Genomic DNA, 16,049 nt, shown 5'->3' on the forward strand with positions numbered 1-16,049 from the left:
ATTCTGCACAGCGAAGCTCAAACATCCAACTGAAGGAACATGAAGAAAAACACATTTTTGAGTGGAGTATTGCAGTATTATTCAACCTTTAAAGAGGGAATTAACACCAGAAAAGAAATATACAGAGGCCACAAAAGGTGTTAGAAAGAAGCATCCTCATGAATGGAGATAATTTCTGTTGCCCGCTACATTTTGATTCTGACATATTAAATTGTGATATATGTACAAAAGGAATTCATATTGCATAAACACATAATTACTTCTGCAATATTTCAGAATGTAGAATTCATTTAGGACTTATTTTGAGAAAATAATTTAAAACATTGACTGATGATACAGAATAGTTTAAAGGAGAGGCCTTCAATGTTTGCTCACGCACATCCAGAAACTACTGAAAATAACAAGGTGAATTCGTTTTTTTTTCCAGTTTTCGAGGATTCCCTGAACGCACCGTGACACTGGCAGCTAGCCTAGCCGGCTAACTTGGCTAATCTGATTTATCGTCTCGGTTAAGCACACGTAACGTTAGCTAGGATTACCAACTTTAGTTTTCCATATCTAGCGTTTAACGCAATATCTATCTGACACCAAATAGACTCTCATTTCAAGGATGGCATCGCTTGGGGAGCCTGTGCGGTTGGAGAGAGGTAAAGTTAATTGGCTAGCTAGCGTTAGCTTCGAAATATTTGTTGTGATACAATAACCTAGCTTAACGTTAGCTAATACAGCTGGTGATTGCTGCTTTTGACTGCATATATCTTCGTTCAGTCACCAAATGTTGCGTTAACAATGCCTTACAGATGGCAAATGTGTACAGTTTTCATTCATTGTATCTATTTTCGGTAGTGAGGAAGGCAGTAATAGTTTGTACGGTAACAATGTTTTAGTTTGAGCTAATTGAAGCTAACAGTGATCAGCTGTGATAGCTTGTTTGTTAAAGGTTCCACGTACGTTAACATTAAGAAATGTGGCCTCATTAAGTTGTAATCTCTAGTTTCATCTTGACTGGCAGCAAGGATGGGCAGGTGGGATTTAAACATTTTGTAACAAAAGACTTATTTTCAACCCCAAGTCTTGCAAATGTCTAAAACTGCTGAGATTAGCTTTAACAGATAGCAGCTGCTGGATGGACAGCAGAGAAAACCCCAGATGGCTTTAAACAGAAGTCCACACATGTAACGTTACTCTCTGTTATAAAGCATACTTTAATGTATGTGGAGAAGAATTACCACGTTGCTTGATGCAATGAAGTGTAGTGTTCAGAAACGTTAGTCGAGTTTGAATGAATTTACAGTATCGTTAGCAAAGCCGGAGATCGAGACAATAATAATAAGTTTTTTGTCATAACCATGTTAGTAAGAAAGAAGAATCTCAAAATACGAACATATTTACACCTTTACTAACAGAATATTGGAGCAAAAAGGTCTCACACTTGTTTTTGTGCTTGTAAACGCAATTCTGTACGGTTATTATTGTTATTTACACTTAAACTGCAATGATTAAGCAATCAGTTGTCAACTATTAAATTAATCGCCACTGTTTAGGTAATCGATTAATCACTTTGATTCTCTTTTTTTAAGAAGAAGAAAATGTCCAAAATCTCTGTTTCCAGCTTCTCAAATGTGAATATTTTCTGGTTTCTTTAGTCCTCAATGATAGAAAACTAAATATTTTTGGGTTGTGGTCAAAGCAAGACATTTGAAGGTGTCACCTTGAGCTTTAGGAAATAGTGATCAATGTTTTTCACCATTGTCTGACCTTTTCCTAGATCAACTAGTCCATGAATCAATTAAATAATAGACAGATTAATCAATAGTGAAAATAATCATTAGTTGCAGCCCTAATTTAGACAGAGAAAATGATAATGTTTGTTCCAGGTACTAAGTGGTGACAGTGGAATTTATTCATTTGTTTAAAAAAAAAAAAAAAAAGGCAGTAAATTGTCTGATAACATTTAAAGTTACTGAATACGTACAGTTTAACACATGGCACTATATTTACTCTTCTGTAGCGACATGTTTTATTGTGTTTATGGAAGATCAACAAGGCTGTAAACAAACAACAAATTTCCATACTTAGACAAAATCTCACAAATGAAGAAATAGTCCCATGCTCAGGTTTTCTCATGGCTAAACTACCCATGGAGATATTTATTATGTTTTGTATTATATTTTTTTTTTGGCTTTTAATCAGAGTAAATGAGCAATTTTAGATATTAATTTAGACTTTGGTTAATTGCCAGACATTTAAGATTTTGTAGTTTATATTTGGTTAAATTATATCAAAAGATTAAATGGATAATCACTAGACTTTTCCCACTTTTTCACTCAAAAGCAATTGCATCCCTGTGTCTTACATTTGTGTGGATTAAACTGGACTTCCAGATGCCTTTTGTGAATGTCTCCGTTTGCAGATACCAGTTTTAACCTTGATGGTGGTGCATGTGTTCTTATGGTTGACAGATATTAACCGTGCGATTGAACTGCTCGATAAGCTTCAGAGGACGGGGGAAGTGCCTCCTCAGAAGCTGCAGGCGCTGCAGAGGGTCTTACAGAGTGAATTCTGTAATGCTGTCAGAGAAGTGAGTTTATTAGTGTTAAAACACTGAATTGTTAGATGGCATTACTTCACTTTTTCCGTCTAGTGTTACACACAGGCTTTGGTTTGATTACTTGTAGCTGAGATGTGACAAAATATTGACAGAAATCATGTCTTCAGGTTTATGAGCATGTGTATGAAACAGTGGACATCAACAGCAGTCCTGAGGTCAGAGCCAACGCCACAGCCAAGGTAGACCCAAATCAAATCCCATTTATGTGATTCACACACCTCTTTTTCTGTGTTTTAATTCAGATCATTTGTTTCTTAAAACTCTGTCAGCTGAACACTTCACATTTTAGTAAACACAGTATATTGATAAAGCATTAACAACATTAACACAACTGATTAATTTATAGGCTACTGTGGCAGCTTTTGCGGCAAGTGAGGGACACTCGCATCCACGTGTCGTGGAACTGCCCAAGACAGAAGAAGGTTTGGGTTTCAATATAATGGGCGGAAAGGAGCAAAACTCGCCTATTTACATCTCACGGATCATCCCAGGAGGCATCGCTGACCGACACGGGGGCCTGAAGAGAGGCGATCAGCTGCTCTCCGTTAACGGGGTGGTATGTTCAATTAACACTTGTTATTTACTACAGGAATTTGACAATTGATGCTTTAGCGTGGCGTACAATTCAGTCTAATGACATGCATTTTAATATCTGATTAATATATGAGAGCAGAACAGACACTTTTGATGGCTCAGCTACATTATCTCTTTTGAGAAATTGGTTTTGCAGCCAGATGTTAAAATGGACATAAACAGTTGCAGTTTAGATTTCCATGCACAAGTAACGTGTGTGTGATGTAGAAATATTTTTTTCTGTTGAGGTTGCTAAATATATATGCACTGACATTTGATTAACCTAAAGATTTGTCTCCTATTCAAGGGGAACTTTGCCTGTTTTCACCATGAATCCTGTCATTTTAATGCTCAGACAAAATCACTGACGCTTCAAAACTCACCACTCCTTCTTTAGCAAAGAGCTGGGTTGAGCTACAGCCTGTAACTTCAATTTTCAGTGTGCTCACCTAGAAAAGATACACATTTTCACCATCTTGTTAGCTCACTGTATTAGTTGAAGCTGATAAACAATGGCCTTTTACCAATTAGCAGATTCTCAACTCCAGCTATCAGAGAAACTACATCTTAAGGCTTGTCCAAGTTGTTTACAACGTTCAGCAGCGATAATTGTTGCTACTTGCTTCCCTCTAGGTAGTTGTAAAATTCAAGATCAGCCAGAAGACAATCATCCAGTCGACTTTGTTTATTGCTCTGTTTACTCTCTCATTAAAAGTTCCAAATTACACACTTTTATATGATACGTTGAACCAGGCTGCCAAATCGTAGGCTGCAGCTACGATCACACTGATACTTGTAAAATAATGACGTCATTGTTTCTTCCAAAGCCTTTTGATCTTGAGCTTAGCACTTGCTCACAGTATATTGCTCTTTGATTACAACCCTATAAAAACTGTAGCCTTTGCTACAGCGCTGGTGCCTCTTTGTGATAAAATCTTAATGTACATTTTGTTTTTCTGTGTTTCCAGAGTGTGGAAGGTGAGCACCACGAGAAAGCTGTGGAACTCCTTAAAGCAGCTCAGGGCACAGTGAAGCTGGTAGTAAGGTACACCCCCAAAGTCCTAGAGGAAATGGAGTCCCGCTTTGAGAAAATGAGGTCGGCGAAGCGCCGGCAACAGAACAACTATCCCCAGTAGGATTTCCCCATGTTGATGCCCAGCTCCCATGTCTCTCCTCTTCTAGCCTTCCGGCCATCTGTTCTGGTCTCTTTCTTATCTTCCTGCCCGAAAAGCATAACAAATATACCCGAGTTTAGTTTTAGTTTATACTCACACTTACTGTATATTGTGCTTCTACCGTTTTCTGTAGCATTTTTAATATTCACTACTGTTACTGTACTGGACACTACAACTCCAGGAGAATACTAGAATAATTATGATTGTCACTGTAGGTGGTCACTCACACCTTGTGCATTATTTTTGAATTGACAATTTGAATGCAACTTTTGAGATCAACTTCAGAACTCCTTTGACTGGAAAGGTAGTGTTTTTAATTCTTTTATCACAGCCACTACCAAGTGCCTCAGGGCAAACATGTTTATCTCATGTACTGTGTTCACGGTTCTACTTTTTTTTTTTTTTCTCTTTGATCGTTTAAAGTCAAAAGTAAGATTGGTTATTAAATGCTTGTGGCAGGAATCACTACACACTTTGCAGCTGTTATTTTCAAAGATCATTTGATTTGTTAAACATCCTGTAAAACATGTGATTGTGCAAACTAAAAAAAAGATGCAGTTTTTTTTTTTATCGCCACTCCACAGATATTTCTGTCATAGGGAAGCTTTGGAGGAGTTTATGACAGTTTGACTTAATCAGAAATAGTTGTATATTTGATTAAAATAAGGGAAACCACTGGAAGGACATTCCTGAACATAAGGGACGGATTATCTGTAAGGTTTTTGTTGGGCTTACCCTCGTTAGTTTTCTTAATGTCATGCCATGTTATAAAAAGCTCAGCGTGCACTGTGGGGTTTGTGAACTCTAGCAGGTTCTGTAAGTGGCGTAATGGGGGCTCAGCAGTGCATGATCTAAATTCTTGCTGCTACAGAGACTCTCATTTTCACTTTCATCATCAGCCTTTATAAACACAAACCCTGCAGTCAGCGTGACATGAGATGAAACCTGTCCAGCTACTGATTCATTTGTCTTGACGGAACGCCAGGTGCAAAACTCGATGAGAAATCAGTTACACAACACATCTTTTCATCTTTGATAATATCCGCTTGTTAGCATTGTTAGCATCATTTAGTGACAGTTTGAAGTGAAAAATAAGACGTTCATTATATCAAGCGATCGCTTTAAGTCACATAATGCCTAATGTGAGCACAGGTGTTGATCTCACACATGCTGTATGTGGTCACTGCTTAATCATCAAGGCTTCACACAGTGTTTAGTGGCTTATGCTGTAAATGTATTGCATTGGCATATCATTCGTTTTTATTTTCTGTGCATTTTTAACATTTTCTTACTTAGAGTCTTGCAGAACAAAGAGTGTGTGTTAAATGAAACATTTACTACATTTGAACTTTTCTATCCTGGCACCATTGACATCTTTAACAGACTTGAGGTTAATCTTACAGATAAAACCAGTGATGAACTGAAAAATATGTTAAAATTTAAATTACCACTTACTTTTATTATATTATGGTTGTATTCCATTGAAAGACTAGATTAAGCCCACAGATTTCAATAGATTAGCAAAGCAATAAATTGAGATGTTTTGTAACGTGTCACTACAGATTTATCACCCTGCTTACAAATTGTTGGCATTTTTCAGTCGTCTTTGCTTCATTAAAACCAACTATTTAGTGGCACCCATGTACTCTGTATGTAATATAACAAACTGCACATGATGTAAAAAGGAGCGATAAAGACAAACATTTTATCACTAAATACTGCCAAACAGCTATGTTGGTCTAATCGGCGGTTTGAAGCATCAAAATGGTGTCAATAACCCCGACACACAGTACTGTATATGTAGGCTTCACTCCTATGTCCACAAAAACACCTATTAAGAAAGTTTTTTATCGTTTTTAAGTGTTTGTGCATGTTTAGCTGTCTTATTGATATTTCTTACATCATGAGAAAACTCTCCTGGAATATTAATGGCTAAAAGAACAACAATTCTGATCTTTTTTTCATTAAGATGTCCCGATCCTGTCATTATGCTTACATACAATATGTAAATCAAACAAGTCCACAAGTCATGGGTTTCTGTAAATTACGTTATTCAATATAAAATAACAAAAGAGTATTTAGAAACCTCGCTTTGCTTTCCCAGTAAAGAGGAAAAAATAGGTTTTGACTACAAAATATCCCTGTAAACAGTAGAATGTGTGAACAAGGTTTTAGCTGTGTAAGCCATACTATTGTCCAGTCTCAGGATTGGTACATCACATAATTGAGACAGGAGTTCGGTAGTGATTCATTAACTGATGTTGAAATTCAGTGGATGGTGGATAAAGTAACAGAAACACACAACAGAATATGAAAGCAGCACCACTTTATCTTCGGCGCAGCTTCAGTCTTTCCTGCAAGTCCTGAACTATTTGTCCTCTAATGTTGAACCAGTCTGCAAATATTATTTGCATTTTGTGGATATTCAGTCAGGTGTGTCAGTTTGCAGGTGGCACATAACTGTTATTATTATATGTTGCTTCATAATTACTAATTACTGCTTTTGTGATATAGGTACTCTAGAGTTATTCTTCACCTCTGTTGGTGTTTTTGCCATTTTATCCACCACTTCTAAGTCGCTCCAGCTAATTCAAGTATCAATACTTTAGTTGAAAAAATGTGATATTGTGTGCATCTAACTGTAACCTTTCAGAGACAATTGGCTTTAACCATTTGGCCACCGCTAAATGCATCACTCTAAAATGTTTTATAAAGTCCCAAATTGGTCACTAGGTACTGAGAATATCAGGTCAAAATGTGGAAATGAATGGCTTTTTTCATATTAAGAAAATGAGTATCAATTGATGATGAAATTGCAATTTTCTCAATGTAAAATTGGAGCAAACAAATCACTCCTTGGCATGTTGTTTTTTATTTGTAATAGTCTCTACATGTATCCATTATCACCCTTCATGTCAACTCAAAACTCTGTTTTAACTGTAAGGTACAACGGCCATATTATCTTTATTTATTGCAAGAAAATTATGATACACGATGATGCTTGATGCTCGATGCTCCATGTTATCCATGACTTCCTATGAAAAATGCAGAATTTTAGGAAAAAGTATGATAATAAAACACACACGGTACTGCAAAAACTGAATGCAAATCGATAATCTATGCAAAGTCATTTAAAACGTTTGGAAATTTCCTGACATGGTGCAAAATCTTCATCATTTTACTGTAGAATGTCAATTGAGAACGACTTCTCCGAGGCTATGTGGAGAAACATCGAATGTAATTCGACAATTTTTGGAAACGTCGCACTTAAGACACATTGGATTTACGTAACGTTGCGAGACAGTTACAATGTTTTGATATTTCAACATTCACATATTGATCACTGTCAACTAGTTGCAGTGAGAATTTCCCTGTGATAACAGCCTTGCCATTTAATTAATGATTGTCAGGATGCATGTGGAACAATAGGCTTATGTGAGATGTGGTTAGTAATAGACCATTCATAGGCTACTTTGAGCTTTTTCTTTTCTTTTTTTTTTTTATTTGAGGCAGAAAATTTAGCAGAAGTGTCAAGAGTGTACATAAAAGTCGAAATGTCTTAATATAATGTATAGTTTGTCTCTTAATTGTGTTTTATCTCAAATTAGCTGGTTAGATTCACTGCTCTCTCACACACACACACATATTGTTCATCAGGAAAAAAAATGTAATGAGACTTGTAATTGATATTGCACACTCTCCACTGAATGTCACTGACCGTCGTTTGACTTAGTTTGCAGAATTTTGTGAAGTACCCGTCAACTTTCTACCCGTTTTTCCTTGTCTATATATTGGAATGGTCAATAGAGTATTTTTTATAATAGTTTTCTTTTGATATTTTTCTCAATTTTTATAAGTGATTTTCCTAAAAAAGAAATTCCAGGAATGATTGGTACTTCCATTTTGGCTGTGTACCAGGGCCATATCAGCAAAGTCTCTCAGAAAAGCAGCACTGACGCAGGAAGGCGACTTATTGATCTTATATCTGTACGGACATTGAGGCTGAACAGATAAACCGGCCTGGATCAGCGCTCTTTTCTGACATCTGAACTGATTTTTCTTTTCTTTCTAGTACCAAGACCAAACTTTCAACCTCTGTGAAAATTTTGATAATGCTTTGAAACGTTTTAGTCAGTGCTTGTTTAGGATTATTACGTCGTAGATTGTGTTGTTGTTATTTTGTGTTCTCCGGTTTGTTATCTGATTTACTGTGTTACATTGATGTGGAATGTAAAATGTTGTGATGTAGAACTTAATAATTGGACTGGAGGCTAAATAAACAGTGCTTAAATTAATGACCTTTGAATGTCTTCTTGAGTGTCTGTCACATTTATTTTAGATGTCCGCCAGAACAACCAAAACCAATATCTTTATAAGCATGTCTCCTGTCATTAAGTTCAGATTTTATACTGAATATGTAAGATTTATCTGTTCTTTTAGCTGAATATTCATGCTGCAGGTAGGCTGCATAATAGAGTCTGTACTCTTTATGAGAACTGTCATGCTTGACACAAATGATAGATGTATCACTGTAAGTAAATTTGACATCAAGAGCACGCACACAACACACAGTAAGAGCTCTTTTTGATGTAGGGCTCAAGACTGAACGATTGAAACAGTTTGCTCTCTTGTTGATGTGGACTGCAGGAACTTCAGTAAATGTTTTCCGTCCACTTAAATGCTCATCTCTCACTGCTGCATCTGTCTCAACTTAACTGAGAAAAAGCAGGAAGCGACTTCAGTGACAGGAGTGGAAACTTTGTGAAAACATCTTGGCAGCTGTAACTTAATGGATGTGACAGTTGGACTTAAACTATTTTGTAAAATGAAGTAAAATTCAATTTTTTCCCATTAAATCCACAATTTCGCAATTAGAAACCATGTATCAGGAATACATGGAGACATTACAGAAGAGGGAATGACAGAAACACCTGATATGCAGTGGTTCCCAAACTTTTTCTGGCAACCCCCCAATATAACAACATGTAAGTGTTGATTTTTACTGAGAAGACATTAAATACATGAACTGCGTGTCTTTTTTCACATATTCCTCATTATTATATGCTGCTGCACAATGAAAAATTAAATGAAACTTTCCAAATTTTCACACAAAAGACACAAGGCACTTGTGCTATATTAACAGTAATCTTGAGAGCAAAAGATGCTTGTTTTGGATTTGACTGATGTGTTTGCTTGATGAACATCACCAGTTTTTCTTCCCTGTCAAATGTCTCTCCAGCTTCTTTACATGTTGTTTGTTGCTTGGCTGCTAAACATCAGAGTACTTTTATTTTATTTTTGTCCCCAAATGAATCAGTTTCATAATCTTTTTTCACAGCAGATATTTTGACTTGTCATATGACAAGACTTGATCACTTACACCTGTGTTTGAAAAGTAGAAATGTCTGCCGGGGAAAAAAGGGTCTTTTCAACTGTAGTTTCTGCCCTTTGTCTCTGTTTGTGAATTATGTAAACTTGGGAGAGAAGGTTGGTTTGTAGACTTTGGTGTCATCTCCAAACATCTAGTTATTTATCAGGCTTGGTTGTAGTGTTTGTTTTTTAAAAAGGTTTTCACCCAGATGCATCCACACAATACTGTCGATGTTTGAGAAGAGCTCTGTAAGAGGAGCTCAGGGCTGGTTGCCTGGAACCAAACGGTGCACGTGACAGCGATTCATTAGAGCTGGTTGTTCACACTACAGCTTGAGACTGGAGCACAGCTGCTGGTTTGTCATACTGTGGATGCAATCCATTGCGGAGTTGGTTCACAAAATCAATCACACCCAGGAGCAAACGCAGCAGCAGCAGCAGGAGCTGAGGATGAAGCAGGAGGCCAAACTGGATCAGGAGCCAAATCAGCAGTAGGAGCAGACAAGGAAGGAGCATTGATTCATGTTAATAAACAGAATAACACACACACACACAAGTGTTTAGAGAACATTTATAGTTTGTTGTAAGGCAGTAGTTTGAAAAAGTTGTCAGCACTTGCTAAGATCAAAAGATACAGGCAGCTTAAAGGTGAATTAACTGTTTTTGCAATGTCATAAAAGGAATAACCTGTAATTGAAAAAGACATAATTGTGATGTGGAGACATAACATCAACACAAACCAGTTTGACACAGTGAAGATACTGACAATTACATTTTATGTATCAAGCTCCACTCCACTACATTTCAGAGGGAAATATTATACTTTCTACTCAACTACATTTATTTGACAGCTTTAGTTATTTTTTAGATGAAGATTTGATATAATGGATAATATAACAAACTTTTAATATATAACACATTGTTAAAAATGAAACCAGTGGTTCCCAACCCTTTTTGGCTTTTGACATCTTACAAAAAGCAGTGTGTAGTCGAGGTCACATTTCAGATGTCTATAAATTGTTAACAGCTCCACCAAATAGTGATTTTTTCCCTCTAAACTTCTTACATAGTTTAATTTCAATAAATGTTCAAATGATCCAATATTTCACCAAAAATCAAAGATTAGAGAAAAAAATCCAAAAACCGCAAATAGATTTGTGTATCACAACTTTGTTTTTTCTTCTTTCCTCTCCCATTAATCATCTTGCGACCCCTCAGATTTATCTGTTGACCCTTTGGAGGGGCCTGACTCCTAGGTTGGGAACCACTGGACTAAACTAGCTAACTGTATATAAAGTAGTTCAAACTAGCTCCACCTCCAGCAGCTACAACAGTAACATGCTGCTTACACACAGATGCTTCAGTATTAATAATCTAATGATGTCATATAATAATATATCACTCAGAGGAACGAAATGAATATTTTTACTTTAATACTGTAAGTACATTTTGCTGCTAATACTTATGTACTTTTACTTAAAAGGTTTCATGCAGGACTTTTACTTGTAGGCCTAATGAAGTATTTTTACATCACTGTATTGGTACTTTTACTTAAGTAAAGGATCTGAATACTTCTTCCACCACTGTGCATAGATGACGTGTAAACAGCGTCTGTTACATGCAAGTGTGTTGAACTTATAGCAGTTTAATGCAAAAGATAACGATATATTCTCCGGTGCAGCAGGTGGCGGGTTACTTGCTTTCGGTCGTTAATTAAAACCGAAGAAGAAGTGAGGTTTCTTCCGGTTTCACTCTGTGACGTATCTTCCTTTCTGTCCGTGCTAACCTCGGAGTGAACACGCGCCCGCCCGTCTAACTCAAGTGAGTGGCTTTTTATAATGTTTTAAATTGCAAAATCAGTGTGAGAATAAGCGTGGTATGCAAGGAAAGACGTAAACAACTAACTTTGGTAGATTTCAACCCTTAAAAAGCGTTATTTTAACAAAATTTAGTAGTTTTAAGCACGGCAACGTTGCTAGCGGCTAAGTTAGCTAACGGCAACGGCACTGAAGACAACCGCCACATGGTGAAGACGTAAAACCAGCTGTAATTGTCATATTTTGGAGAAAATATCAGAGAAATGTGACTGGACTTTAAAAAAAGGACTTTTAGGCTCAATATTTGCTGAGACGAAGCTGTCTGTACTGTATTAATACATGAGATGCTTACATTTTATGCTGGACCATCTCTTCATGTAACACGATCAAAAAAAAAATCTGCTCTAAACTGAAAATTGAGAGATAAACATGCTAATTATCAGATGCAACTACAGTTTGTAACTACGATTATAAAAGTAATTAACATGATCTACGGAGTGCTCAAACTTTAAATTACACTGTTAACAGTATTTACTGTTCATACTACAGGTAAATCCGCAAATTACGCTCTAAGAAGTGCAACATTTCGAATTTTATTACACATCTGCCAAGTAAAATGTTTATACTGCCACAAGGGATTGAAACCCTTTCATTTAACTTTTATGTATCTCAAAGTCAGCTGTGACAAACCAAGATCTGAAAGCTTTGAGGCACTCATTCACATTCCCCAGACCTTAATTTATTGGAAAAGTATTTGGGTAGATGTAAATGGAAATTTATGTAAGGGAACCTAAGAATAATTTTGACCTAGAATTGTTTTGCAAGGAAGAGAGAAGTACAGAAATGCTCTAAGCTGGTAGCAAGAAATCTTGAAGATGGTGATTTTGCTAAACAAAGTGCTAAGTAACGTCAAAGTACATTATACACATCTAGAGTCCTTTCAATCTGATCATATAAGCAAATAAAGCCTGTCTTAAATTTGCAGCAATACCATGTTTGAATTTGCTCTTTGCAGTGTTGTTGATTTATTTTCATTTAATAGGCTAATACTTGTAACATTCATTTAGTAACTTGTTTATATTGCTGCTTTGTTTGTGGTCAGTTTATTTTTCAACTTATGAACGTAATTTTTTAAAACATTTTTCGCAGGATGCGTTACGTTGCTGCTTACCTACTCGCTGCCCTTGGTGGCAATGAAAGCCCCGCAGCCAGCGACCTCAAGAAGATCCTGGACAGCGTAGGCATTGAGGCTGATGACACACGCATGGAGAAGGTACAAACTGCTTTTTGTTGTGCTTCATCATGGCGTTGTGGCAGCATGTCTCTACCAGCAGCTAGTTATTACTCTTGTGATATTCTCAAAGTTGATCTCTTGCTCAACAGGTCATCTCTGAGCTCAAAGGCAAGAATGTGGATGAGGTGATCGCCACAGGTGAGTGTGCCATTTATCAAGGATTTCAAAGTTTTTATTGTCAGTCCAGCATATTGTACATGTAAAGAAACAAAATGAATATTACTCAGGTCCTGATGCAAAAAGATTAAAAAAAAAAAAAAACAACAAACTTGTTAAATGACACAAAGTCTGGTAATAAAATACTGAAAATACCAGATGATAAGAAATACTATAAATAATTAAAAATGATAAATCTTAAAGTATTTGGTGTATGAAAGGATATTTGTGTGGCGTGTTAAACAGCACCAAGCAGGATTTTGATATTGAAATGCACCTTCTGAATTATTAAAATGCATCTTAACCTGGAGAAACAGAAGTGCATCCCATGACATGCAAAGGACAATGTAGAGGTGACATGAATTGATTCCTGGAGTTTGATATTGATGGTAAATTCTTGTGCAACACGGAAGTGACAAAAAGAAATTGGAAAATCATACTGAAAGCTGGATTCACTGATAATGATTTCACTGTCTAAGAACAAATACCAAATGTTATTACTCTGAGGCCAGGAGAAGAATGTAAGCTGTCAAAGTATTATAACTAAATTGTAAGATTATATTTAATGTCATCATTATACTGTTTTCTGACCTCTAACCTGTTTCTGGCTGCAGAGTGTCTGCGTAACCACTTGTGTTTTATGTGTGCCAACTTGTGTCTCCACAGGTTACAGCAAGCTGGCCAGCGTACCAGCAGGCGGTGCCGTAGCCGTTGCCAGCTCTGCGGCTGGTGGCGCTGGCGGAGCTGCAGCCCCTGCTGCAGGTGAGCATCACTGCTTAGCACCTAGTTTGTCAGCATCGATGACACTTGGCTCACAGTTCGTTTGCCTTCACCTTGGACGTTAGGATGATTACAAGCAGCCAAATCTATTAATTATCATAAGTTGTTTTTTGTGGAATTAAATGTTACAAAACTAAACAATTTAACCCTGGTTGAGGACATACTTGGCTGGTACAAGTCATAATTTGATGGAAGCTTTTAATTTTTTTTTTATTAATGGGTTAATTTAAACGCCGGGACATTTTGGAGAATAGGGTGTAATAATTACATTTTAATGAGGAAAAGTACTGTGATTTCTTGCTGCTTTAAGAAGCATTTAAATTAATATCACAATTTCTTAACATTTTAAGAAATATTTACTAATGAATGCATGAATTGTTTGTGACCTCATAACCATAGCTGTTCATCAAATGTGGTGATTATAGCAGAAAATAATAGTTTGTGGGGGTTTTTGTTTTCCAGCTGAGGAGAAGAAGGAAGAGAAGAAAGAAGAGTCTGAGGAGTCCGATGACGACATGGGATTCGGCCTGTTCGACTAAACTTCCCCAATTGATGAATAAAGTTTATAAAAAAAAAAGTCTAAACTGTTTCACTTATTTTCACTGCAAAATGTTCATCCAGAAAACCTGCTGCATCATAACTTGTCGCTATTGAGGAGGTACAATATCAACTGCCCCTGAAAAAGAAGAAAATGGATGTGGTGATGAATGAATGCCCCCCCATCTTTATCCCTTTTTTTTTTTTTTTTTAATATAAAGGTGTCATTACCTGATTGATGGTTGGTGTTTTTGTGTTGTCTTACAAATGAATCTAGCCGTATTGTGGCTGCAGGACATCAGAGCAACTACCAATCTCTTGACTGAGAATTGACTAACCATCATGTAATTGAGTCTAGTGAGCAGCAGATGGCACTGGAGGGTTTTGCACCACACAAGGGTTACAATGAGACAAAGTTGCACCATGTTGTGCACTGCCTTGTATAGTTAGACTTTGATACCTAGAACAGACTGTGTCCATGCCGATGCTGCATTCTTCACTGCTATAGTTAAAAACATCAACTTAAAGGTGGAGGTGACTTGTAAAGGTCGAACTCGCATCAAACTAAAGATGACAGTGATGGGTCATGGATAAAAAAAAAAGTGTTTTACCATAAATAATCAGGATCAAAATCATGAGGTGCAAGTGAGCTGATCTAAAAGGTTTAACGGATATTTCATGGCCCTGTTTTAAAATAAGTTTCAGACGACTGTTGCCGTGTCAACTCTCAGTAATCCAACAAATCAATGAAATCTGAAAGTTTTTGGTGTCACTGGCAGCAATTATAGGTGTACAACATCATCACAGCCAATGAATAACACAGGGAAAAGAGTGATGATGAACAACAAACCTGCACTCACTGCCAATACCCTGCATGTCAATTATTTACACCAGAGTCATAAATAAATGAACACAAGCAGCCAATTCCCTCTATGCAGAGGAGTTGAACCAAACCAAGCTTCATGTGCATGTTTCTCAGATCGCCATATCCAGACTTAAATTTTAAACTGTTGATCCATGTGCACTGTGTGTTATGAATAACTGTAAATATAGCTTCCACTCCACTGAAACTGAATATTTGTGCGATTGCTGTGCAGCTGAGTGTAATCATATTTTATTATTTATGATTACCTTTGTTATCAGTGAACCACACAGTTGCCTCGAAGATTATAGTCACATTAGTTTAAAGGGCTCCAAAGACTTGTTCCATGCAAGTAGGGGGTCAGAAATGTTCAACTTCTGAGTTGTCTGGAACGCAGCACATTTTCAGACTGCAGTAGTCTGCCATACACAGAACTACTCTCAGGAGACTGAAAATGCAGTCACTGTTATTAGTCTTTGAAGCTGTTTCTAAACAAGCTAACATGACCGTTATCTCTGGGGTGAAGAAACATGTCACCCAGTGCAGCAGAGGAATAATATATATCAAACTTCACACACGCACACAATACACCTTTCACTAGCTATATATAACACATAGGTCAACCTCTTGATATACAAAGTGATATGTAGCACAACAAGCTAGCAAACCTGCTGTAAACAGAACCACGTTCCCACACATGCACAGTGGTATCTGCCGCACTCGGAACTACTCTCCACAACTGAAAATGTGATGCTCGATTCATTGTTGGTTTGGCTCTGCATATGAGATTTGAGATTTTATCCTTTAATCATAAAGCACTGAGCCAACAAGCAGTACCTCACTTGATTCCCATTAACTTAATCATACTCTACTA

At 36.9% G+C, this 16,049-nt stretch overlaps 2 protein-coding genes across 2 annotated transcripts; both read left to right on the top strand.

Moving 5' to 3' along the window:
* Window positions 1-435: 435 nt before the first annotated feature.
* On the top strand, window positions 436-8,654 carry lin7c (lin-7 homolog C (C. elegans)). Its single transcript, XM_044351260.1, has 5 exons — window positions 436-647; window positions 2,463-2,581; window positions 2,719-2,790; window positions 2,958-3,167; window positions 4,153-8,654. The coding sequence occupies exons 1-5, from the start codon at window positions 611-613 to the stop codon at window positions 4,318-4,320; spliced, it is 606 nt and encodes a 201-aa protein (XP_044207195.1). The 5' UTR covers window positions 436-610; the 3' UTR covers window positions 4,321-8,654.
* Window positions 8,655-11,443: 2,789 nt separating this feature from the next.
* On the top strand, window positions 11,444-14,642 carry LOC122982172 (60S acidic ribosomal protein P2-like). Its single transcript, XM_044351272.1, has 5 exons — window positions 11,444-11,550; window positions 12,696-12,819; window positions 12,930-12,978; window positions 13,663-13,758; window positions 14,239-14,642. The coding sequence occupies exons 2-5, from the start codon at window positions 12,697-12,699 to the stop codon at window positions 14,313-14,315; spliced, it is 345 nt and encodes a 114-aa protein (XP_044207207.1). The 5' UTR covers window positions 11,444-11,550; window position 12,696; the 3' UTR covers window positions 14,316-14,642.
* Window positions 14,643-16,049: the final 1,407 nt, after the last annotated feature.

The sequence above is a fragment of the Thunnus albacares genome, chromosome 1 (assembly GCF_914725855.1).
Source record: "Thunnus albacares chromosome 1, fThuAlb1.1, whole genome shotgun sequence".
Classification (NCBI taxonomy): Eukaryota; Metazoa; Chordata; class Actinopteri; order Scombriformes; family Scombridae; genus Thunnus; species Thunnus albacares.